A 25,090-nucleotide genomic window follows, 5' to 3' on the forward strand; every position below is an offset into this window, starting at 1 on the left:
GTCACCTGCCGGCAACAGAACCCAACAGAACCCGCAACCCGGGTATCCAGGCCTCCAGAGCGGAGAGGAGCCCCCAGCCAGATCACTTGCTGCCAGGATGTTCTGCTGTTTGCCCCTGCCCAGAGCCCGGGGCCGCAGGAGAGCTCACAGGCAGTGTGCGTGGGCACCCTGTCGACGTTGGCTCAGGGCACCCCCGAGAGGCCTCTGGCCCTTTGCCCGGAGAAACAGAAAGGTAACACGGGGAGCCCCAGGCCGGGCCAGGCCACCTCTCCCATGCCACCCGGAAACACCGGGTCCTTTGCCTGTGTGTGTGGATGCGGGTTTCTCGGGGTGTGTCTCCCTCAAGGAAGCCCAGGCGGATGTGGGGTCAGAAGCCTGCGGACAAGTTGTGTCCACACCCCAGGGGAGAGCAGGCTGGGTGGGATGGGGAGAGTGCGGGCAGCGCCGGCCGCCCAGGCTGACCTCACACCCTCAGGTGGGTCTCTTGCCTCCCGGGTGGGGATGTGAGCAGACACACGTCTCTGACCCTTCTGGGAAGAGAAGTTCGAGCAGGCAGAAGCAGCGGCTCCACTGGCCAGGCCCAGCTCGGAAAACTCCCAGCACGGCTGGCTGACGGTCACTGTCGTTGCAGAGCTTCCCACGTGATGAGGCCGAGGACGGGGACACCCCGTCCACCTCCTGGAGGGAGGGGTCGGAGCACCACCCCCCCGCCCGTGAGGCCCAGTGCAGGCTCCAGGTGAGCGTGCCCACGGAGGCATCAGCCCCACCGGGGGCGAAGCGGAGGCGGGGAAGGCCTGCTGCCGAGACACCGCCCAGGATACACCCGGCGGCCCAGTCTGAGGCTGCCACGGAGCTCAGCACACCCGGCTCCGACCCAGAGTCCCGAGAACCCCGGCCTCTGAGGCAGCAGGAGGACCTGGAGCCCAGCACGCCAGAGCACAGAGGTGAGGACGCTGGGGCTGGTGCACGGGAGTGTGTGGGGAGGGGGTGCTGAGCTACACAGGGACGAGTCCCCGAAAGATGCTGCTGGGCCTGCAGCAAGCGCTGGCCTCACACCCCCACCCCCATCTTGCACACTTCAGTCCCAAAAGACATCCGACGCTGGGTATTCTTTGGGAATCTCTTGGAAGCTTTCTGTCCCGGGATACGCACATGCCAAGGCTGGCCTGTGGGTAAACTTTGCTTCTCCCCCAGCTCTAGCACTGGCCTCCAACTGGAACCAGGCTCCACTTCCCAGACCTGTCCCTACAGAGGTGGTGGCTCCAGGTGCAGGACCCAGGAATCCACCGAGGGCAGGTGGAGAACCGAGACTTGCCCTCGCAGAGACACCAGGCCAGCTGGGTACTGGCCAGCACACCGGGCAGATCGGATCTCCGTGCCTGCAGGACCCCCAGCTCCAGGCACTGATGTCCCACCCCCTCAGCGAGAACCTCCACCTCCACGTGCACCTGTACCTGCTCGGGCTTTGGCAGGAGAACCCGAGGCAGAGGAGGAGTCACCGCCTCGGCAGGGAGAGCCTGCCCTGGCTCCCGCGCAACACCCAGACGCCGACGATGACTCACCCGCCCCTGCAGGAAGAACGAGCCCCCGCTCTGGACAGAGACCCAGAGCCCTTGCCGGAAACACCACGTCCAGGGCAGCGGTCGGCTCTGCAGCCTCCATCCCTGTCTGCTCACCGTGGACGCCGGCAACTCGTTCTGCCCCCAGGGGACATGGAGTTCCTTTCCCCTGAACTGCTTTGCATTTGGTTTGTTTCCACCTTTCTGGTGATGTTTTATTGTTTGTATGGTTTCGTGTATTTCTGTTGGTTAAGTTGGGATTAGTAAACTTTTTCATCATTGTTGCAATTTGGGAACACTGTTGTGTCACTCTGGTGATACTGTGTTACCATCACCACTTTGTAGTTGCAGACCCCTTCCATCTTTATGCCCCACCCGCCAACAAAGCCTGGATTCAAGGCAAGCACGCCCTGTTCATCCCTCCCCCCGATCCTGAACACAATTTCATCTTTTCTTTCGGCATTCCTTCCTATATTCTTGGTGTCCCCAATCAATGCCTCTCAGTGAAATGACTGAAGGAGTTTTTTTCGGACTCTCCACCTACTGTAAGACTCCATTGGAGAGTTCTCATTTTTATGTCCTTTGAAGTAGCCTTTGATAGCTGAAAGGACGGTGTACGCCCTTTCAAGATATCATGTGCCAAACGAAGCCCTTTTGGCAAATGCCATCATTATCTCCAGGCAGGCATTGCTGTTTGAAGGGTGACATCTCAGCCAGAAGGCAGAGGCTGAGCTCCTCTTGGTGCACCAGCTCCCAAAAGAAGCCAAGAAAGGGAGCTGGAACAACAAACCACCCCAACGCCCAGGAAAGCGTTCTTCACGACAGAAGGCTAGAAAATGACCCAGCAACCTTGTGGCCCAGAACCCCTCTAGAAAAATCACTGTTCCATAAAAACGAGAAACACATGGGAAGTTCCAAGGAGAGGCAATGCCCATGGCCAGTGTACTTTAGAGACGGCCTGACCGCTCCGGGGAAGACACGCACCGACGGAACCCCTTGGGAAACAGCAGTGATAGTCCTCACCGTCGTAAGGGTTTCCTCTGGGGACAACCTGCCCTGGGCACCACATGAGGGAGCAGACCGGCTTCTCTTCCTCTGCCCCCACACCATTCACTCATGAAGGCAGCTCAGGTGTTCTCATGCCCTGCCTGCCTGCCTGCCTGCCTGGCTCATCCGTGAGCTGTGCCCACCTCCAGGGCAGGACTCCACCTTCTCCTCTCTGTGTACCGTGAATCTGCACACAGTGGGCTTTCAGAACCTTAGGAGACTTGAGCCATTCCCACTCGAGCCAGAACCCTCCCCAGGAAGGAAAACAGCTGTGGAGTCATTTTGGCCCCAGCACTGGTTCCCAAACCCTGGCGGCTCCTACAGCCTCTACGGTGTGAAGAGGGAGGTCCCTTTTGACAGAGCTTTCCGGCTGTCAGATCTAAGCTGTTGTTTCACTGTCAGCTGTGTCTCTTCCGTTGCAGCCAGGTGGGCCACGCTGCTCCAAAGGAGCTCACAAGCTGAGTTGCAAGGGAGGTATTGAGAGGACAGGGATGGCTACAACGTGCTGCAAACTGAGTGAGGGTCCCCACAATCCTCAGCAAAGGTCTGTGGCGTGCAAGTGGGGAGTAGAGGGCCCCCAAGTTCCAAAGGAAGGGAGGTACTCGGGAGCTAAAGCCCTTGGCTGCTGTGGTAGCAGCTGCAGATGGCAGCTCGTCCACAGTGCACTTCGAATGAGGTCATATGAGCGGGACTCGGGAAATGGCTCCGAAATCCAGAGAAAGGGGTCAGGGTATGTGGGAATCCGGCGGGGGTGGGGGGTGGATGAAGGAAGGTGTCCTTCCTCTCTCCAGTGCAATTTGGTTTGGTGAGTCTCAAAGCTACCAGATGGCACTTCCCAAGTCAGGCCCCCGCAGGAATCAGGGTGGGCTGCGTGCCTCGGCCCCTGCCACAGGGACAAGCCACACCAGTGGCCTCCCTGAGCTCAAATGGCCGGATCTGGGGGTTCTGTCTGGGTGCACACCTCCTTGCTGTGGCCAAGTTCCCCCCTTCTCTGAGCACCAGCTTCATCCTCTCTAATGAGGACATCGATTGCTACCTTGGCACGTTACTCTCTTCATCCTGTGAAGACTCATTAGGCTTATCCTACAATTAATAGCTGGCCCGAAGAGATATCTCCTGAATCCAGATTAAGCGGGAGTCTCCCAGGCTCATCTGGCATGTCTTCCCTGAAGTCTGCCAAAACCCACACCCTTGCATTTCCAGGGACTCCCCTTAGCCAGCTGGGCAGAAAACCCAGCATGGTTCAAACAAGCTGACAGACAAGCGGGAGAGGACTCACGGGCAGACGGCCTCCCTCAGGTCTCGGGTGGAGCTCTGGGACCACAGCAGCAACGGGCCATCCCAGCCCCTGGGCTCAGCAGTGCCCTCATTCTCAGGCCGGCGGCTCTGCCCTGAGGGGAGCAGGAAGGTCACCAACTGCTGCAGGCGGACCTCAAGCCCCTCCCACTGCTGGAGCCTGACCTCCCCCGGCCCCACCCCTTCCCCTACCCCAGCAGGACGAGAGCTCGTCTTCCCCTGGCTTCCAACGTGAGGCCCGACCCTGGGCCCCGATTGGGCACTGCCCCAGTCCGGAGCCAATCACAGTGGCCAGGGAGGTGGAACGCACCGATTGGCCAGGGCCAGGTCATGTGACCATGCTCCCCAGGAAACTCAAATATTACCAAGATTCCCTAACAAACCAATGAACGAAATTATCCAGTAAAGGCAAACCGTACTTTTTAATGAGGCCAATGTCACAGAAAAAAAAAAAAAAAGCTTCACAATCAACTGCTCAAGGAAGCTACTAAATAACCTTTCAGAAAAGTTAAGTATTTTTTTTTTTTTTTTAATAGGGTGACGGAGAGCTATACCTTTCCCATCTATGTGAATTTAGGTTTAAACTAGATTTCCCTTGGCTATTATATAAGACAAAAAACCCCACATCACCCCCTTTCACTCCCCCCACCCCCAAAAAGTGTTTTAGTCTATTGAATTTTTGTGTCCTCAGTTGTGTCTGATTCACGGCAACTCACGAACTCTACACAGCCAGGCTCTTCCGTCCATGGAATTCAGGGCAATTTTTTTCTCTCACAGTAAATTCCCACCCTGCGTGATCCAAAGGCAAGGGCTCAGAGGCTCCTGAGAGACTAACTCCTTTCAGCTGAGCACAAAGCTGGCTCCTCACTGGGATGCCTGTGGCCTGGGGCTCCCAGAGGGGAGAGCAGCACTCGCCCCACCGTGTGGTCACTGCTGGAAGTGCAGGCTGCTCCTCACTCCCCCTTGACAGTGTCCCTGAGGGCAGAACAGTGTGAATCTACTCAAGGTGGAAACGCAAACTCCGATGCAACCAAACTTCCCACAAGGTCTCCAAAACCACTCAGGAACAGGGAATTGGAAACTGCAGGGCATGACATGAATGGAGATGGAGACTTGACACCTTACACCGAGTTCACTTCCAGTTATCCCTAGACAAAGTTTCCATGAAAACTTGTCACAAATCTAGAAGAACAATGAGCAGAAACCGGACACGTGCTTTGAGTCTTCACACACAAAACTAAAAGGCAGTCCACAAAACAACCCAGAGAATACAGTGGACTTTGCAAAATCAAAGATATCTACTGTGGGAAAGACCTCATGACAAAAGCAAAAGACAGGTCATACATCGCGAGATGAATGAGTGGAAACACAAAGCTTCTCAAGGATGTGTCTCCAAACAGACAAAGAACACCAACACAACAAGCCTGTGAAAACTAGGGAAAGGTCTGAAGGGACACCAGACTGAGGAAGACACACACAGAGTATCCCGGATGATGTCCAGCACAGAGGGCCTGAAGAAACAACAGTCTAGTTGCACTCCCTCGGGCCTGTGTGACCCTGGATGAGGCCTCTGTTTCCCGGTGGCTCTGAGAGATGGACAGGGAGGAAGGGGAAGAGAAATCACTTGCATTTCTAATACTCACAGCAAAGTCTTCCAATGAGAAGGGAATTATGACCCCCACTGACAATGCCATTCACTGAAGTGATACCCACGAGTCCATCTAACCCAGAAGGGAAGGAAGGACCAGTTCTCACAAAACGGCGAGAGATGGAAGAAGGAAGATCAAGCCCACACCAATCGCTGCAAAGAGAAGCTGTGCTCAGGGCTTGAAAGAATTCCTATTGGGAAAATGATGTCACAGCCCCACAAGGCAATCCACAGCTTCGATGGTATTCCTCCCAAAATGCCAATGCATTTTCGCACCGAACAAAGAATTGCAAAAGGGGTTACGGAAACAGAAAAGAGCCTAAATTGTCAACACAATCCGACGAAAAAGCCCCGAAACGGACATCCAAGGTTGTGTGAAAGGAAATTAGACGAGCAAACTAGGATCCTCAGGAGAGTATCGGAGAAGGCGATGGCGACCCACTCCAGTACTCTTGCCTGGAAAATGCCCTGGACAGAGGAGCCTGGTAGGCTGCAGGCCATGGGGTCGCGCAGAGTCAGACACGACTGAAGTGACTTAGCCGCAGCGGCAGCAGCAGGACAGTATGCTATTGGGAATACAACAACACACACAGATCCAGATCGATGGAATAAAGTTGAGGGTCCAGAAACAAACCCCGGCATCCATGGTCAACTCGTCTCTGACACAGAAGGGGAGAATATCCAAATGGGAACAAGAAAGCCTCTTCAATCAATGTCCATGGGAAAACCAGACAGCTACATCTGAAGAACGCTATTGGTTTTGATCTCACACCACCTCAATATCGGGGAAAACCCTCACCCTAAAGGCCGATGTCATGAGATAGCTAGAAAGAAGCGTAGGTCAAAGGCTCCTTAACATCAGAGTCTCCTTGCCATTTGCTGGGCGGAGGTAGAAATGGGTCTCTTCAAGTAAGGGAAAGAGGGAAACGAAGTACACCAATGGGTTTCCATCCAATGGAACCTCTTCACAACAGAGAAGCTAAGCATTCACAAATGCAAAAGATAGGAAACGGAACATGAGAGACTCCTTGCAAGTGGTGTATCTGAGAAGGGGTTCATATGGAAAGAGACGAAGAATGCACAGCACTCAGATTCCAAGAAACACCACCACCACCCTTGACCCTTCCCCCATGACCAACTCCGACCTAAAGCCTTTCTCTCCCTCTAACCTATCCCTAAAACATAACCCTCATCTAATCATATACATGTGCATTCCTAGCATCCATCCATCCACACACGAGAGAGAAAGAGGGAGACACAGTCTGAATCGAGAAAGGAAAAGAGAGGGACACAGCCAGAGAGAGACACGGAACCAAAGAGAGGAAAGGAGTCGATGGCCCAGACTTTTCATCACTCTGTCTCGAAGGTAGAAGCAATGACAGCGCCCATCCACCCCAGAAGGGGGAAAAGGACGGAAGGTTTGGAGAGGAAAAGACAAGAACCCAGGGATCCATTAGAAGCTCAGCCACCCGCAGAAGCCGAGCTGGGACACTTGAACAGAATCTCAATGCAAACAGAGGACCAGAAAGTTGGCTACTCTTTTCTATAAGAGAGGGAGACCTTCGAGTCTTCCTTTCGGTGCTCCAACTTGGATGCGGGGTCTCAAAACAGTCAGGAGGGGGAGTGCCTTTTCCTGGGTTCCACGGCGCATCCAGGCCTCGTTCTGCCCCATTCTGTGCTGTGTCAGCCCTGGATGGAGTCTTTCTTTCTGAAGTCTCAGCGCACAAGCTCCACGTGATATCGGCCCCAGGTGGAAAGGCATGGAGCTGCTCGTAGGCCGCCAGACCTAGGAAACAGATGGGAGAATGACCCCCTCTCTGCAGATGGAGAGACTGGGGAAACCCTGAGGGGCATATGCTTGTCCAGGGCCACACCACTTATGAGAAGAAGGAGCCTGGTCTGAGAGCAGCGGGGTCCTCGGAGCTCAGGCCCTGGCTGCACCCAGGCCTCCCCAGGGCTGTGGGCTGGGCTGTGTGGCTGTCACTGTGCCTGCACATGGCCTAAGGGGGGTGGTCGAGCAGTCAGAAACCCAGAGATTCCCTTGGGAAGTTTTGGGGAAGGGACCTCAGCACGAACCCCAGGAAATGATGTCACCTGCCGGCAACAGAACCCAACAGAACCCGCAACCCGGGTATCCAGGCCTCCAGAGCGGAGAGGAGCCCCCAGCCAGATCACTTGCTGCCAGGATGTTCTGCTGTTTGCCCCTGCCCAGAGCCCGGGGCCGCAGGAGAGCTCACAGGCAGTGTGCGTGGGCACCCTGTCGACGTTGGCTCAGGGCACCCCCGAGAGGCCTCTGGCCCTTTGCCCGGAGAAACAGAAAGGTAACACGGGGAGCCCCAGGCCGGGCCAGGCCACCTCTCCCATGCCACCCGGAAACACCGGGTCCTTTGCCTGTGTGTGTGGATGCGGGTTTCTCGGGGTGTGTCTCCCTCAAGGAAGCCCAGGCGGATGTGGGGTCAGAAGCCTGCGGACAAGTTGTGTCCACACCCCAGGGGAGAGCAGGCTGGGTGGGATGGGGAGAGTGCGGGCAGCGCCGGCCGCCCAGGCTGACCTCACACCCTCAGGTGGGTCTCTTTCCTCCCGGGTGGGGATGTGAGCAGACACACGTCTCTGACCCTTCTGGGAAGAGAAGTTCGAGCAGGCAGAAGCAGCGGCTCCACTGGCCAGGCCCAGCTCGGAAAACTCCCAGCACGGCTGGCTGACGGTCACTGTCGTTGCAGAGCTTCCCACGTGATGAGGCCGAGGACGGGGACACCCCGTCCACCTCCTGGAGGGAGGGGTCGGAGCACCACCCCCCCGCCCGTGAGGCCCAGTGCAGGCTCCAGGTGAGCGTGCCCACGGAGGCATCAGCCCCACCGGGGGCGAAGCGGAGGCGGGGAAGGCCTGCTGCCGAGACACCGCCCAGGATACACCCGGCGGCCCAGTCTGAGGCTGCCACGGAGCTCAGCACACCCGGCTCCGACCCAGAGTCCCGAGAACCCCGGCCTCTGAGGCAGCAGGAGGACCTGGAGCCCAGCACGCCAGAGCACAGAGGTGAGGACGCTGGGGCTGGTGCACGGGAGTGTGTGGGGAGGGGGTGCTGAGCTACACAGGGACGAGTCCCCGAAAGATGCTGCTGGGCCTGCAGCAAGCGCTGGCCTCACACCCCCACCCCCATCTTGCACACTTCAGTCCCAAAAGACATCCGACGCTGGGTATTCTTTGGGAATCTCTTGGAAGCTTTCTGTCCCGGGATACGCACATGCCAAGGCTGGCCTGTGGGTAAACTTTGCTTCTCCCCCAGCTCTAGCACTGGCCTCCAACTGGAACCAGGCTCCACTTCCCAGACCTGTCCCTACAGAGGTGGTGGCTCCAGGTGCAGGACCCAGGAATCCACCGAGGGCAGATGGAGAACCGAGACTTGCCCTCGCAGAGACACCAGGCCAGCTGGGTACTGGCCAGCACACCGGGCAGATCGGATCTCCGTGCCTGCAGGACCCCCAGCTCCAGGCACTGATGTCCCACCCCCTCAGCGAGAACCTCCACCTCCACGTGCACCTGTACCTGCTCGGGCTTTGGCAGGAGAACCCGAGGCAGAGGAGGAGTCACCGCCTCGGCAGGGAGAGCCTGCCCTGGCTCCCGCGCAACACCCAGACGCCGACGATGACTCACCCGCCCCTGCAGGAAGAACGAGCCCCCGCTCTGGACAGAGACCCAGAGCCCTTGCCGGAAACACCACGTCCAGGGCAGCGGTCGGCTCTGCAGCCTCCATCCCTGTCTGCTCACCGTGGACGCCGGCAACTCGTTCTGCCCCCAGGGGACATGGAGTTCCTTTCCCCTGAACTGCTTTGCATTTGGTTTGTTTCCACCTTTCTGGTGATGTTTTATTGTTTGTATGGTTTCGTGTATTTCTGTTGGTTAAGTTGGGATTAGTAAACTTTTTCATCATTGTTGCAATTTGGGAACACTGTTGTGTCACTCTGGTGATACTGTGTTACCATCACCACTTTGTAGTTGCAGACCCCTTCCATCTTTATGCCCCACCCGCCAACAAAGCCTGGATTCAAGGCAAGCACGCCCTGTTCATCCCTCCCCCCGATCCTGAACACAATTTCATCTTTTCTTTCGGCATTCCTTCCTATATTCTTGGTGTCCCCAATCAACGCCTCTCAGTGAAATGACTGAAGGAGTTTTTTTCGGACTCTCCACCTACTGTAAGACTCCATTGGAGAGTTCTCATTTTTATGTCCTTTGAAGTAGCCTTTGATAGCTGAAAGGACGGTGTACGTCCTTTCAAGATATCATGTGCCAAAAGAAGCCCTTTTGGCAAATGCCATCATTATCTCCAGGCAGGCATTGCTGTTTGAAGGGTGACATCTCAGCCAGAAGGCAGAGGCTGAGCTCCTCTTGTTGCACCAGCTCCCAAAAGAAGCCAAGAAAGGGAGCTGGAACAACAAACCACCCCAACGCCCAGGAAAGCGTTCTTCACGACAGAAGGCTAGAAAATGACCCAGCAACCTTGTGGCCCAGAACCCCTCTAGAAAAATCACTGTTCCATAAAAACGAGAAACACATGGGAAGTTCCAAGGAGAGGCAATGCCCATGGCCAGTGTACTTTAGAGACGGCCTGACCGCTCCGGGGAAGACACGCACCGACGGAACCCCTTGGGAAACAGCAGTGATAGTCCTCACCGTCGTAAGGGTTTCCTCTGGGGACAACCTGCCCTGGGCACCACATGAGGGAGCAGACCGGCTTCTCTTCCTCTGCCCCCACACCATTCACTCATGAAGGCAGCTCAGGTGTTCTCATGCCCTGCCTGCCTGCCTGCCTGCCTGGCTCATCCGTGAGCTGTGCCCACCTCCAGGGCAGGACTCCACCTTCTCCTCTCTGTGTACCGTGAATCTGCACACAGTGGGCTTTCAGAACCTTAGGAGACTTGAGCCATTCCCACTCGAGCCAGAACCCTCCCCAGGAAGGAAAACAGCTGTGGAGTCATTTTGGCCCCAGCACTGGTTCCCAAACCCTGGCGGCTCCTACAGCCTCTACGGTGTGAAGAGGGAGGTCCCTTCTGACAGAGCTTTCCGGCTGTCAGATCTAAGCTGTTGTTTCACTGTCAGCTGTGTCTCTTCCGTTGCAGCCAGGTGGGCCACGCTGCTCCAAAGGAGCTCACAAGCTGAGTTGCAAGGGAGGTATTGAGAGGACAGGGATGGCTACAACGTGCTGCAAACTGAGTGAGGGTCCCCACAATCCTCAGCAAAGGTCTGTGGCGTGCAAGTGGGGAGTAGAGGGCCCCCAAGTTCCAAAGGAAGGGAGGTACTCGGGAGCTAAAGCCCTTGGCTGCTGTGGTAGCAGCTGCAGATGGCAGCTCGTCCACAGTGCACTTCGAATGAGGTCATATGAGCGGGACTCGGGAAATGGCTCCGAAATCCAGAGAAAGGGGTCAGGGTATGTGGGAATCCGGCGGGGGTGGGGGGTGGATGAAGGAAGGTGTCCTTCCTCTCTCCAGTGCAATTTGGTTTGGTGAGTCTCAAAGCTACCAGATGGCACTTCCCAAGTCAGGCCCCCGCAGGAATCAGGGTGGGCTGCGTGCCTCGGCCCCTGCCACAGGGACAAGCCACACCAGTGGCCTCCCTGAGCTCAAATGGCCGGATCTGGGGGTTCTGTCTGGGTGCACACCTCCTTGCTGTGGCCAAGTTCCCCCCTTCTCTGAGCACCAGCTTCATCCTCTCTAATGAGGACATCGATTGCTACCTTGGCACGTTACTCTCTTCATCCTGTGAAGACTCATTAGGCTTATCCTACAATTACTAGCTGGCCCGAAGAGATATCTCCTGAATCCAGATTAAGGGGGAGTCTCCCAGGCTCATCTGGCATGTCTTCCCTGAAGTCTGCCAAAACCCACACCCTTGCATTTCCAGGGACTCCCCTTAGCCAGCTGGGCAGAAAACCCAGCATGGTTCAAACAAGCTGACAGACAAGCGGGAGAGGACTCACGGGCAGACGGCCTCCCTCAGGTCTCGGGTGGAGCTCTGGGACCACAGCAGCAACGGGCCATCCCAGCCCCTGGGCTCAGCAGTGCCCTCATTCTCAGGCCGGCGGCTCTGCCCTGAGGGGAGCAGGAAGGTCACCAACTGCCGCAGGCGGACCTCAAGCCCCTCCCACTGCTGGAGCCTGACCTCCCCCGGCCCCACCCCTTCCCCTACCCCAGCAGGACGAGAGCTCGTCTTCCCCTGGCTTCCAACGTGAGGCCCGACCCTGGGCCCCGATTGGGCACTGCCCCAGTCCGGAGCCAATCACAGTGGCCAGGGAGGTGGAACGCACCGATTGGCCAGGGCCAGGTCATGTGACCATGCTCCCCAGGAAACTCAAATATTACCAAGATTCCCTAACAAACCAATGAACGAAATTATCCAGTAAAGGCAAACCGTACTTTTTAATGAGGCCAATGTGACAGAAAAAAAAAAAAAAAGCTTCACAATGAACTGCTCAAGGAAGCTACTAAATAAACTTTCAGAAAATTTAAGTAGTTTTTTTTTTTTTTTAATAGGGTGACGGAGAGCTATACCTTTCCCATCTATGTGAATTTAGGTTTAAACTAGATTTCCCTTGGCTATTATATAAGACAAAAAAACCCACATCACCCCCTTTCACTTCCCCCACCCCCAAAAAGGGTTTTAGTCTATTGAATTTTTGTGTCCTCAGTTGTGTCTGATTCACGGCAACTCACGAACTCTACACAGCCAGGCTCTTCCGTCCATGGAATTCAGGGCAATTTTTTTCTGTCACAGTAAATGCCCACCCTGGGTGATCCAAAGGCAAGGGCTCAGAGGATCCTGAGAGACTAACTCCTTTCAGCTGAGCACAAAGCTGGCTCCTCACTGGGATGCCTGTGGCCTGGGGCTCCCAGAGGGGAGAGCAGCACTCGCCCCACCGTGTGGTCACTGCTGGAAGTGCAGGCTGCTCCTCACTCCCCCTTGACAGTGTCCCTGAGGGCAGAACAGTGTGAATCTACTCAAGGTGGAAACGCAAACTCCGATGCAACCAGACTTCCCACAAGGTCTCCAAAACCACTCAGGAACAGGGAATTGGAAACTGCAGGGCATGACATGAATGGAGATGGAGACTTGACACCTTACACCGAGTTCACTTCCAGTTATCCCTAGACAAAGTTTCCATGAAAACTTGTCACAAATCTAGAAGAACAATGAGCAGAAACCGGACACGTGCTTTGAGTCTTCACACACAAAACTAAAAGGCAGTCCACAAAACAACCCAGAGAATACAGTGGACTTTGCAAAATCAAAGATATCTACTGTGGGAAAGACCTCATGACAAAAGCAAAAGACAGGTCATACATCGCGAGATGAATGAGTGGAAACACAAAGCTTCTCAAGGATGTGTCTCCAAACAGACAAAGAACACCAACACAACAAGCCTGTGAAAACTAGGGAAAGGTCTGAAGGGACAGCAGACTGAGGAAGACACACACAGAGTATCCCGGATGATGTCCAGCACTGAGGGCCTGAAGAAACAACAGTCTAGTTGCACTCCCTCGGGCCTGTGTGACCCTGGATGAGGCCTCTGTTTCCCGGTGGCTCTGAGAGATGGACAGGGAGGAAGGGGAAGAGAAATCACTTGCATTTCTAATACTCACAGCAAAGTCTTCCAATGAGAAGGGAATTATCACCCCCACTGACAATGCCATTCACTGAAGTGATACCCACGAGTCCATCTAACCCAGAAGGGAAGGAAGGACCTGTTCTCACAAAACGGTGAGAGATGGAAGAAGGAAGATCAAGCCCACACCAATCGCTGCAAAGAGAAGCTGTGCTCAGGGCTTGAAAGAATTCCTATTGGGAAAATGATGTCACAGCCCCACAAGGCAATCCACAGCTTCGATGGTATTCCTCCCAAAATGCCAATGCATTTTCGCACCGAACAAAGAATTGCAACAGGGGTTACGGAAACAGAAAAGAGCCTAAATTGTCAATACAATCCGACGAAAAAGCCCCGATACGGACATCCAAGGTTGTGTGAAAGGAAATTAGACGAGCAAACTAGGATCCTCAGGAGAGTATCGGAGAAGGCGATGGCGACCCACTCCAGTACTCTTGCCTGGAAAATGCCCTGGACAGAGGAGCCTGGTAGGCTGCAGGCCATGGGGTCGCGCAGAGTCAGACACGACTGAAGTGACTTAGCCGCAGCGGCAGCAGCAGGACAGTATGCTATTGGGAATACAACAACACACACAGATCCAGATCGATGGAATAAAGTTGAGGGTCCAGAAACAAACCCCGGCATCCATGGTCAACTCGTCTCTGACACAGAAGGGGAGAATATCCAAATGGGAACAAGAAAGCCTCTTCAATCAATGTCCATGGGAAAACCAGACAGCTACATCTGAAGAACGCTATTGGTTTTGATCTCACACCACCTCAATATCGGGGAAAACCCTCACCCTAAAGGCTGATGTCATGAGATAGCTAGAAAGAAGCGTAGGTCAAAGGCTCCTTAACATCAGAGTCTCCTTGCCATTTGCTGGGCGGAGGTAGAAATGGGTCTCTTCAAGTAAGGGAAAGAGGGAAACGAAGTACACCACTGGGTTTCCATCCAATGGAACCTCTTCACAACAGAGAAGCTAAGCATTCACAAATGCAAAAGATAGGAAACGGAACATGAGAGACTCCTTGCAAGTGGTGTATCTGAGAAGGGGTTCATATGGAAAGAGACGAAGAATGCACAGCACTCAGATTCCAAGAAACACCACCACCACCCTTGACCCTTCCCCCATGACCAACTCCGACCTAAAGCCTTTCTCTCCCTCTAACCTATCCCTAAAACATAACCCTCATCTAATCATATACATGTGCATTCCTAGCATCCATCCATCCACACACGAGAGAGAAAGAGGGAGACACAGACTGAATCGAGAAAGGAAAAGAGAGGGACACAGCCAGAGAGAGACACGGAACCAAAGAGAGGAAAGGAGTCGATGGCCCAGACTTTTCATCACTCTGTCTCGAAGGTAGAAGCAATGACAGCGCCCATCCACCCCAGAAGGGGGAAAAGGACGGAAGGTTTGGAGAGGAAAAGACAAGAACCCAGGGATCCATTAGAAGCTCAGCCACCCGCAGAAGCCGAGCTGGGACACTTGAACAGAATCTCAATGCAAACAGAGGACCAGAAAGTTGGCTACTCTTTTCTATAAGAGAGGGAGACCTTCGAGTCTTCCTTTCGGTGCTCCAACTTGGATGCGGGGTCTCAAAACAGTCAGGAGGGGGAGTGCCTTTTCCTGGGTTCCACGGCGCATCCAGGCCTCGTTCTGCCCCATTCTGTGCTGTGTCAGCCCTGGATGGAGTCTTTCTTTCTGAAGTCTCAGCGCACAAGCTCCACGTGATATCGGCCCCAGGTGGAAAGGCATGGAGCTGCTCGTAGGCCGCCAGACCTAGGAAACAGATGGGAGAATGACCCCCTCTCTGCAGATGGAGAGACTGGGGAAACCCTGAGGGGCATATGCTTGTCCAGGGCCACACCACTTATGAGAAGAAGGAGCCTGGTCTGAGAGCAGCGGGGTCCTCGGAGCTCAGGCCCTGGCTGCACCCAGGCCTCCCCAGGGCTGTGGGCTGGGCTGTGTGGCTGTCACTGTGCCTGCACATGGCCTAAGGGGGGTGGTCGAGCAGTCAGAAACCCAGAGATTCCCTTGGGAAGTTTTGGGGAAGGGACCTCAGCACGAACCCCAGGAAATGATGTCACCTGCCGGCAACAGAACCCAACAGAACCCGCAACCCGGGTATCCAGGCCTCCAGAGCGGAGAGGAGCCCCCAGCCAGATCACTTGCTGCCAGGATGTTCTGCTGTTTGCCCCTGCCCAGAGCCCGGGGCCGCAGGAGAGCTCACAGGCAGTGTGCGTGGGCACCCTGTCGACGTTGGCTCAGGGCACCCCCGAGAGGCCTCTGGCCCTTTGCCCGGAGAAACAGAAAGGTAACACGGGGAGCCCCAGGCCGGGCCAGGCCACCTCTCCCATGCCACCCGGAAACACCGGGTCCTTTGCCTGTGTGTGTGGATGCGGGTTTCTCGGGGTGTGTCTCCCTCAAGGAAGCCCAGGCGGATGTGGGGTCAGAAGCCTGCGGACAAGTTGTGTCCACACCCCAGGGGAGAGCAGGCTGGGTGGGATGGGGAGAGTGCGGGCAGCGCCGGCCGCCCAGGCTGACCTCACACCCTCAGGTGGGTCTCTTGCCTCCCGGGTGGGGATGTGAGCAGACACACGTCTCTGACCCTTCTGGGAAGAGAAGTTCGAGCAGGCAGAAGCAGCGGCTCCACTGGCCAGGCCCAGCTCGGAAAACTCCCAGCACGGCTGGCTGACGGTCACTGTCGTTGCAGAGCTTCCCACGTGATGAGGCCGAGGACGGGGACACCCCGTCCACCTCCTGGAGGGAGGGGTCGGAGCACCACCCCCCCGCCCGTGAGGCCCAGTGCAGGCTCCAGGTGAGCGTGCCCACGGAGGCATCAGCCCCACCGGGGGCGAAGCGGAGGCGGGGAAGGCCTGCTGCCGAGACACCGCCCAGGATACACCCGGCGGCCCAGTCTGAGGCTGCCACGGAGCTCAGCACACCCGGCTCCGACCCAGAGTCCCGAGAACCCCGGCCTCTGAGGCAGCAGGAGGACCTGGAGCCCAGCACGCCAGAGCACAGAGGTGAGGACGCTGGGGCTGGTGCACGGGAGTGTGTGGGGAGGGGGTGCTGAGCTACACAGGGACGAGTCCCCGAAAGATGCTGCTGGGCCTGCAGCAAGCGCTGGCCTCACACCCCCACCCCCATCTTGCACACTTCAGTCCCAAAAGACATCCGACGCTGGGTATTCTTTGGGAATCTCTTGGAAGCTTTCTGTCCCGGGATACGCACATGCCAAGGCTGGCCTGTGGGTAAACTTTGCTTCTCCCCCAGCTCTAGCACTGGCCTCCAACTGGAACCAGGCTCCACTTCCCAGACCTGTCCCTACAGAGGTGGTGGCTCCAGGTGCAGGACCCAGGAATCCACCGAGGGCAGATGGAGAACCGAGACTTGCCCTCGCAGAGACACCAGGCCAGCTGGGTACTGGCCAGCACACCGGGCAGATCGGATCTCCGTGCCTGCAGGACCCCCAGCTCCAGGCACTGATGTCCCACCCCCTCAGCGAGAACCTCCACCTCCACGTGCACCTGTACCTGCTCGGGCTTTGGCAGGAGAACCCGAGGCAGAGGAGGAGTCACCGCCTCGGCAGGGAGAGCCTGCCCTGGCTCCCGCGCAACACCCAGACGCCGACGATGACTCACCCGCCCCTGCAGGAAGAACGAGCCCCCGCTCTGGACAGAGACCCAGAGCCCTTGCCGGAAACACCACGTCCAGGGCAGCGGTCGGCTCTGCAGCCTCCATCCCTGTCTGCTCACCGTGGACGCCGGCAACTCGTTCTGCCCCCAGGGGACATGGAGTTCCTTTCCCCTGAACTGCTTTGCATTTGGTTTGTTTCCACCTTTCTGGTGATGTTTTATTGTTTGTATGGTTTCGTGTATTTCTGTTGGTTAAGTTGGGATTAGTAAACTTTTTCATCATTGTTGCAATTTGGGAACACTGTTGTGTCACTCTGGTGATACTGTGTTACCATCACCACTTTGTAGTTGCAGACCCCTTCCATCTTTATGCCCCACCCGCCAACAAAGCCTGGATTCAAGGCAAGCACGCCCTGTTCATCCCTCCCCCCGATCCTGAACACAATTTCATCTTTTCTTTCGGCATTCCTTCCTATATTCTTGGTGTCCCCAATCAACGCCTCTCACTGAAATGACTGAAGGAGTTTTTTTCGGACTCTCCACCTACTGTAAGACTCCATTGGAGAGTTCTCATTTTTATGTCCTTTGAAGTAGCCTTTGATAGCTGAAAGGACGGTGTACGTCCTTTCAAGATATCATGTGCCAAACGAAGCCCTTTTGGCAAATGCCATCATTATCTCCAGGCAGGCATTGCTGTTTGAAGGGTGACATCTCAGCCAGAAGGCAGAGGCTGAGCTCCTCTTGTTGCACCAGCTCCCAAAAGAAGCCAAGAAAGGGAGCTGGAACAACAAACCACCCCAACGCCCAGGAAAGCGTTCTTCACGACAGAAGGCTAGAAAATGACCCAGCAACCTTGTGGCCCAGAACCCCTCTAGAAAAATCACTGTTCCATAAAAACGAGAAACACATGGGAAGTTCCAAGGAGAGGCAATGCCCATGGCCAGTGTACTTTAGAGACGGCCTGACCGCTCCGGGGAAGACACGCACCGACGGAACCCCTTGGGAAACAGCAGTGATAGTCCTCACCGTCGTAAGGGTTTCCTCTGGGGACAACCTGCCCTGGGCACCACATGAGGGAGCAGACCGGCTTCTCTTCCTCTGCCCCCACACCATTCACTCATGAAGGCAGCTCAGGTGTTCTCATGCCCTGCCTGCCTGCCTGCCTGCCTGGCTCATCCGTGAGCTGTGCCCACCTCCAGGGCAGGACTCCACCTTCTCCTCTCTGTGTACCGTGAATCTGCACACAGTGGGCTTTCAGAACCTTAGGAGACTTGAGCCATTCCCACTCGAGCCAGAACCCTCCCCAGGAAGGAAAACAGCTGTGGAGTCATTTTGGCCCCAGCACTGGTTCCCAAACCCTGGCGGCTCCTACAGCCTCTACGGTGTGAAGAGGGAGGTCCCTTCTGACAGAGCTTTCCGGCTGTCAGATCTAAGCTGTTGTTTCACTGTCAGCTGTGTCTCTTCCGTTGCAGCCAGGTGGGCCACGCTGCTCCAAAGGAGCTCACAAGCTGAGTTGCAAGGGAGGTATTGAGAGGACAGGGATGGCTACAACGTGCTGCAAACTGAGTGAGGGTCCCCACAATCCTCAGCAAAGGTCTGTGGCGTGCAAGTGGGGAGTAGAGGGCCCCCAAGTTCCAAAGGAAGGGAGGTACTCGGGAGCTAAAGCCCTTGGCTGCTGTGGTAGCAGCTGCAGATGGCAGCTCGTCCACAGTGCACTTCGAATGAGGTCATATGAGCGGGACTCGGGAAATGGCTCCGAAATCCAGAGAAAGGGTTCAGGGTATGTGGGAATCCGGCGGGGGTGGGGGGTGGATGAAGGAAGGTGTCCTTCCTCTCTCCAGTGCAATTTGGTTTGGTGAGTCTCAAAGCTACCAGATGGCACTTCCCAAGTCAGGCCCCCGCAGGAATCAGGGTGGGCTGCGTGCCTCGGCCCCTGCCACAGGGACAAGCCACACCAGTGGCCTCCCTGAGCTCAAATGGCCGGATCTGGGGGTTCTGTCTGGGTGCACACCTCCTTGCTGTGGCCAAGTTCCCCCCTTCTCTGAGCACCAGCTTCATCCTCTCGAATGAGGACATCGATTGCTACCTTGGCACGTTACTCTCTTCATCCTGTGAAGACTCATTAGGCTTATCCTACAATTACTAGCTGGCCCGAAGAGATATCTCCTGAATCCAGATTAAGGGGGAGTCTCCCAGGCTCATCTGGCATGTCTTCCCTGAAGTCTGCCAAAACCCACACCCTTGCATTTCCAGGGACTCCCCTTAGCCAGCTGGGCAGAAAACCCAGCATGGTTCAAACAAGCTGACAGACAAGCGGGAGAGGACTCACGGGCAGACGGCCTCCCTCAGGTCTCGGGTGGAGCTCTGGGACCACAGCAGCAACGGGCCATCCCAGCCCCTGGGCTCAGCAGTGCCCTCATTCTCAGGCCGGCGGCTCTGCCCTGAGGGGAGCAGGAAGGTCACCAACTGCCGCAGGCGGACCTCAAGCCCCTCCCACTGCTGGAGCCTGACCTCCCCCGGCCCCACCCCTTCCCCTACCCCAGCAGGACGAGAGCTCGTCTTCCCCTGGCTTCCAACGTGAGGCCCGACCCTGGGCCCCGATTGGGCACTGCCCCAGTCCGGAGCCAATCACAGTGGCCAGGGAGGTGGAACGCACCGATTGGCCAGGGCCAGGTCATGTGACCATGCTCCCCAGGAAACTCAAATATTACCAAGATTCCCTAACAAACCAATGAACGAAATTATCCAGTAAAGGCAAACCGTACTTTTTAATGAGGCCAATGTGACAGAAAAAAAAAAAAAAAGCTTCACAATGAACTGCTCAAGGAAGCTACTAAATAAACTTTCAGAAAATTTAAGTAGTTTTTTTTTTTTTTAATAGGGTGACGGAGAGCTATACCTTTCCCATCTATGTGAATTTAGGTTTAAACTAGATTTCCCTTGGCTATTATATAAGACAAAAAAACCCACATCACCCCCTTTCACTTCCCCCACCCCCAAAAAGGGTTTTAGTCTATTGAATTTTTGTGTCCTCAGTTGTGTCTGATTCACGGCAACTCACGAACTCTACACAGCCAGGCTCTTCCGTCCATGGAATTCAGGGCAATTTTTTTCTGTCACAGTAAATGCCCACCCTGGGTGATCCAAAGGCAAGGGCTCAGAGGATCCTGAGAGACTAACTCCTTTCAGCTGAGCACAAAGCTGGCTCCTCACTGGGATGCCTGTGGCCTGGGGCTCCCAGAGGGGAGAGCAGCACTCGCCCCACCGTGTGGTCACTGCTGGAAGTGCAGGCTGCTCCTCACTCCCCCTTGACAGTGTCCCTGAGGGCAGAACAGTGTGAATCTACTCAAGGTGGAAACGCAAACTCCGATGCAACCAGACTTCCCACAAGGTCTCCAAAACCACTCAGGAACAGGGAATTGGAAACTGCAGGGCATGACATGAATGGAGATGGAGACTTGACACCTTACACCGAGTTCACTTCCAGTTATCCCTAGACAAAGTTTCCATGAAAACTTGTCACAAATCTAGAAGAACAATGAGCAGAAACCGGACACGTGCTTTGAGTCTTCACACACAAAACTAAAAGGCAGTCCACAAAACAACCCAGAGAATACAGTGGACTTTGCAAAATCAAAGATATCTACTGTGGGAAAGACCTCATGACAAAAGCAAAAGACAGGTCATACATCGCGAGATGAATGAGTGGAAACACAAAGCTTCTCAAGGATGTGTCTCCAAACAGACAAAGAACACCAACACAACAAGCCTGTGAAAACTAGGGAAAGGTCTGAAGGGACAGCAGACTGAGGAAGACACACACAGAGTATCCCGGATGATGTCCAGCACTGAGGGCCTGAAGAAACAACAGTCTAGTTGCACTCCCTCGGGCCTGTGTGACCCTGGATGAGGCCTCTGTTTCCCGGTGGCTCTGAGAGATGGACAGGGAGGAAGGGGAAGAGAAATCACTTGCATTTCTAATACTCACAGCAAAGTCTTCCAATGAGAAGGGAATTATCACCCCCACTGACAATGCCATTCACTGAAGTGATACCCACGAGTCCATCTAACCCAGAAGGGAAGGAAGGACCTGTTCTCACAAAACGGTGAGAGATGGAAGAAGGAAGATCAAGCCCACACCAATCGCTGCAAAGAGAAGCTGTGCTCAGGGCTTGAAAGAATTCCTATTGGGAAAATGATGTCACAGCCCCACAAGGCAATCCACAGCTTCGATGGTATTCCTCCCAAAATGCCAATGCATTTTCGCACCGAACAAAGAATTGCAACAGGGGTTACGGAAACAGAAAAGAGCCTAAATTGTCAATACAATCCGACGAAAAAGCCCCGATACGGACATCCAAGGTTGTGTGAAAGGAAATTAGACGAGCAAACTAGGATCCTCAGGAGAGTATCGGAGAAGGCGATGGCGACCCACTCCAGTACTCTTGCCTGGAAAATGCCCTGGACAGAGGAGCCTGGTAGGCTGCAGGCCATGGGGTCGCGCAGAGTCAGACACGACTGAAGTGACTTAGCCGCAGCGGCAGCAGCAGGACAGTATGCTATTGGGAATACAACAACACACACAGATCCAGATCGATGGAATAAAGTTGAGGGTCCAGAAACAAACCCCGGCATCCATGGTCAACTCGTCTCTGACACAGAAGGGGAGAATATCCAAATGGGAACAAGAAAGCCTCTTCAATCAATGTCCATGGGAAAACCAGACAGCTACATCTGAAGAACGCTATTGGTTTTGATCTCACACCACCTCAATATCGGGGAAAACCCTCACCCTAAAGGCTGATGTCATGAGATAGCTAGAAAGAAGCGTAGGTCAAAGGCTCCTTAACATCAGAGTCTCCTTGCCATTTGCTGGGCGGAGGTAGAAATGGGTCTCTTCAAGTAAGGGAAAGAGGGAAACGAAGTACACCAATGGGTTTCCATCCAATGGAACCTCTTCACAACAGAGAAGCTAAGCATTCACAAATGCAAAAGATAGGAAACGGAACATGAGAGACTCCTTGCAAGTGGTGTATCTGAGAAGGGGTTCATATGGAAAGAGACGAAGAATGCACAGCACTCAGATTCCAAGAAACACCACCACCACCCTTGACCCTTCCCCCATGACCAACTCCGACCTAAAGCCTTTCTCTCCCTCTAACCTATCCCTAAAACATAACCCTCATCTAATCATATACATGTGCATTCCTAGCATCCATCCATCCACACACGAGAGAGAAAGAGGGAGACACAGTCTGAATCGAGAAAGGAAAAGAGAGGGACACAGCCAGAGAGAGACACGGAACCAAAGAGAGGAAAGGAGTCGATGGCCCAGACTTTTCATCACTCTGTCTCGAAGGTAGAAGCAATGACAGCGCCCATCCACCCCAGAAGGGGGAAAAGGACGGAAGGTTTGGAGAGGAAAAGACAAGAACCCAGGGATCCATTAGAAGCTCAGCCACCCGCAGAAGCCGAGCTGGGACACTTGAACAGAATCTCAATGCAAACAGAGGACCAGAAAGTTGGCTACTCTTTTCTATAAGAGAGGGAGACCTTCGAGTCTTCCTTTCGGTGCTCCAACTTGGATGCGGGGTCTCAAAACAGTCAGGAGGGGGAGTGCCTTTTCCTGGGTTCCACGGCGCATCCAGGCCTCGTTCTGCCCCATTCTGTGCTGTGTCAGCCCTGGATGGAGTCTTTCTTTCTGAAGTCTCAGCGCACAAGCTCCACGTGATATCGGCCCCAGGTGGAAAGGCATGGAGCTGCTCGTAGGCCGCCAGACCTAGGAAACAGATGGGAGAATGACCCCCTCTCTGCAGATGGAGAGACTGGGGAAACCCTGAGGGGCATATGCTTGTCCAGGGCCACACCACTTATGAGAAGAAGGAGCCTGGTCTGAGAGCAGCGGGGTCCTCGGAGCTCAGGCCCTGGCTGCACCCAGGCCTCCCCAGGGCTGTGGGCTGGGCTGTGTGGCTGTCACTGTGCCTGCACATGGCCTAAGGGGGGTGGTCGAGCAGTCAGAAACCCAGAGATTCCCTTGGGAAGTTTTGGGGAAGGGACCTCAGCACGAACCCCAGGAAATGATGTCACCTGCCGGCAACAGAACCCAACAGAACCCGCAACCCGGGTATCCAGGCCTCGAGAGCGGAGAGGAGCCCCCAGCCAGATCACTTGCTGCCAGGATGTTCTGCTGTTTGCCCCTGCCCAGAGCCCGGGGCCGCAGGAGAGCTCACAGGCAGTGTGCGTGGGCACCCTGTCGACGTTGGCTCAGGGCACCCCCGAGAGGCCTCTGGCCCTTTGCCCGGAGAAACAGAAAGGTAACACGGGGAGCCCCAGGCCGGGCCAGGCCACCTCTCCCATGCCACCCGGAAACACCGGGTCCTTTGCCTGTGTGTGTGGATGCGGGTTTCTCGGGGTGTGTCTCCCTCAAGGAAGCCCAGGCGGATGTGGGGTCAGAAGCCTGCGGACAAGTTGTGTCCACACCCCAGGGGAGAGCAGGCTGGGTGGGATGGGGAGAGTGCGGGCAGCGCCGGCCGCCCAGGCTGACCTCACACCCTCAGGTGGGTCTCTTTCCTCCCGGGTGGGGATGTGAGCAGACACACGTCTCTGACCCTTCTGGGAAGAGAAGTTCGAGCAGGCAGAAGCAGCGGCTCCACTGGCCAGGCCCAGCTCGGAAAACTCCCAGCACGGCTGGCTGACGGTCACTGTCGTTGCAGAGCTTCCCACGTGATGAGGCCGAGGACGGGGACACCCCGTCCACCTCCTGGAGGGAGGGGTCGGAGCACCACCCCCCCGCCCGTGAGGCCCAGTGCAGGCTCCAGGTGAGCGTGCCCACGGAGGCATCAGCCCCACCGGGGGCGAAGCGGAGGCGGGGAAGGCCTGCTGCCGAGACACCGCCCAGGATACACCCGGCGGCCCAGTCTGAGGCTGCCACGGAGCTCAGCACACCCGGCTCCGACCCAGAGTCCCGAGAACCCCGGCCTCTGAGGCAGCAGGAGGACCTGGAGCCCAGCACGCCAGAGCACAGAGGTGAGGACGCTGGGGCTGGTGCACGGGAGTGTGTGGGGAGGGGGTGCTGAGCTACACAGGGACGAGTCCCCGAAAGATGCTGCTGGGCCTGCAGCAAGCGCTGGCCTCACACCCCCACCCCCATCTTGCACACTTCAGTCCCAAAAGACATCCGACGCTGGGTATTCTTTGGGAATCTCTTGGAAGCTTTCTGTCCCGGGATACGCACATGCCAAGGCTGGCCTGTGGGTAAACTTTGCTTCTCCCCCAGCTCTAGCACTGGCCTCCAACTGGAACCAGGCTCCACTTCCCAGACCTGTCCCTACAGAGGTGGTGGCTCCAGGTGCAGGACCCAGGAATCCACCGAGGGCAGATGGAGAACCGAGACTTGCCCTCGCAGAGACACCAGGCCAGCTGGGTACTGGCCAGCACACCGGGCAGATCGGATCTCCGTGCCTGCAGGACCCCCAGCTCCAGGCACTGATGTCCCACCCCCTCAGCGAGAACCTCCACCTCCACGTGCACCTGTACCTGCTCGGGCTTTGGCAGGAGAACCCGAGGCAGAGGAGGAGTCACCGCCTCGGCAGGGAGAGCCTGCCCTGGCTCCCGCGCAACACCCAGACGCCGACGATGACTCACCCGCCCCTGCAGGAAGAACGAGCCCCCGCTCTGGACAGAGACCCAGAGCCCTTGCCGGAAACACCACGTCCAGGGCAGCGGTCGGCTCTGCAGCCTCCATCCCTGTCTGCTCACCGTGGACGCCGGCAACTCGTTCTGCCCCCAGGGGACATGGAGTTCCTTTCCCCTGAACTGCTTTGCATTTGGTTTGTTTCCACCTTTCTGGTGATGTTTTATTGTTTGTATGGTTTCGTGTATTTCTGTTGGTTAAGTTGGGATTAGTAAACTTTTTCATCATTGTTGCAATTTGGGAACACTGTTGTGTCACTCTGGTGATACTGTGTTACCATCACCACTTTGTAGTTGCAGACCCCTTCCATCTTTATGCCCCACCCGCCAACAAAGCCTGGATTCAAGGCAAGCACGCCCTGTTCATCCCTCCCCCCGATCCTGAACACAATTTCATCTTTTCTTTCGGCATTCCTTCCTATATTCTTGGTGTCCCCAATCAACGCCTCTCACTGAAATGACTGAAGGAGTTTTTTTCGGACTCTCCACCTACTGTAAGACTCCATTGGAGAGTTCTCATTTTTATGTCCTTTGAAGTAGCCTTTGATAGCTGAAAGGACGGTG

The 25,090-nt window shown here is 55.6% G+C and overlaps 4 protein-coding genes and 1 long non-coding RNA gene across 5 annotated transcripts in view; 4 read left to right on the forward strand and 1 right to left on the reverse strand.

The window, feature by feature from the left end:
• Window positions 1-25,090, reverse strand: part of LOC145517950 (uncharacterized) — a 45,577-nt gene that overhangs the window by 3,335 nt on the left and 17,152 nt on the right. Inside the window, exons 6-11 of the long non-coding RNA XR_014062436.1 lie at window positions 22,388-22,613; window positions 19,164-19,275; window positions 14,750-14,975; window positions 11,525-11,636; window positions 7,111-7,336; window positions 3,886-3,997 (exon numbers count right to left, since the gene is read on the reverse strand). This is a non-coding gene — a long non-coding RNA (uncharacterized LOC145517950). The remainder of the gene's footprint in view (window positions 1-3,885; window positions 3,998-7,110; window positions 7,337-11,524; window positions 11,637-14,749; window positions 14,976-19,163; window positions 19,276-22,387; window positions 22,614-25,090) is intronic.
• Window positions 47-1,847, forward strand: LOC145517905 (uncharacterized). The gene is made up of 3 exons (XM_081521235.1): window positions 47-232; window positions 632-944; window positions 1,195-1,847. The coding sequence occupies exons 1-3, from the start codon at window positions 98-100 to the stop codon at window positions 1,821-1,823; spliced, it is 1,077 nt and encodes a 358-aa protein (XP_081377361.1). The 5' UTR covers window positions 47-97; the 3' UTR covers window positions 1,824-1,847.
• LOC145517927 (uncharacterized) lies at window positions 7,695-9,486 on the forward strand. Its single transcript, XM_081521265.1, has 3 exons — window positions 7,695-7,871; window positions 8,271-8,583; window positions 8,834-9,486. Exons 1-3 carry the CDS (start codon window positions 7,737-7,739, stop codon window positions 9,460-9,462), a joined length of 1,077 nt encoding a protein of 358 aa, XP_081377391.1. The 5' UTR covers window positions 7,695-7,736; the 3' UTR covers window positions 9,463-9,486.
• On the forward strand, window positions 15,325-17,125 carry LOC145517921 (uncharacterized). The gene is made up of 3 exons (XM_081521257.1): window positions 15,325-15,510; window positions 15,910-16,222; window positions 16,473-17,125. The coding sequence occupies exons 1-3, from the start codon at window positions 15,376-15,378 to the stop codon at window positions 17,099-17,101; spliced, it is 1,077 nt and encodes a 358-aa protein (XP_081377383.1). The 5' UTR covers window positions 15,325-15,375; the 3' UTR covers window positions 17,102-17,125.
• Window positions 22,963-24,763, forward strand: LOC145517919 (uncharacterized). The gene is made up of 3 exons (XM_081521254.1): window positions 22,963-23,148; window positions 23,548-23,860; window positions 24,111-24,763. Exons 1-3 carry the CDS (start codon window positions 23,014-23,016, stop codon window positions 24,737-24,739), a joined length of 1,077 nt encoding a protein of 358 aa, XP_081377380.1. The 5' UTR covers window positions 22,963-23,013; the 3' UTR covers window positions 24,740-24,763.

Source organism: Giraffa tippelskirchi, chromosome 8 (assembly GCF_054371585.1).
Source record: "Giraffa tippelskirchi isolate mGirTip1 chromosome 8, T2T-mGirTip1v1.2.pri, whole genome shotgun sequence".
Lineage (NCBI taxonomy): Eukaryota > Metazoa > Chordata > Mammalia > Artiodactyla > Giraffidae > Giraffa > Giraffa tippelskirchi.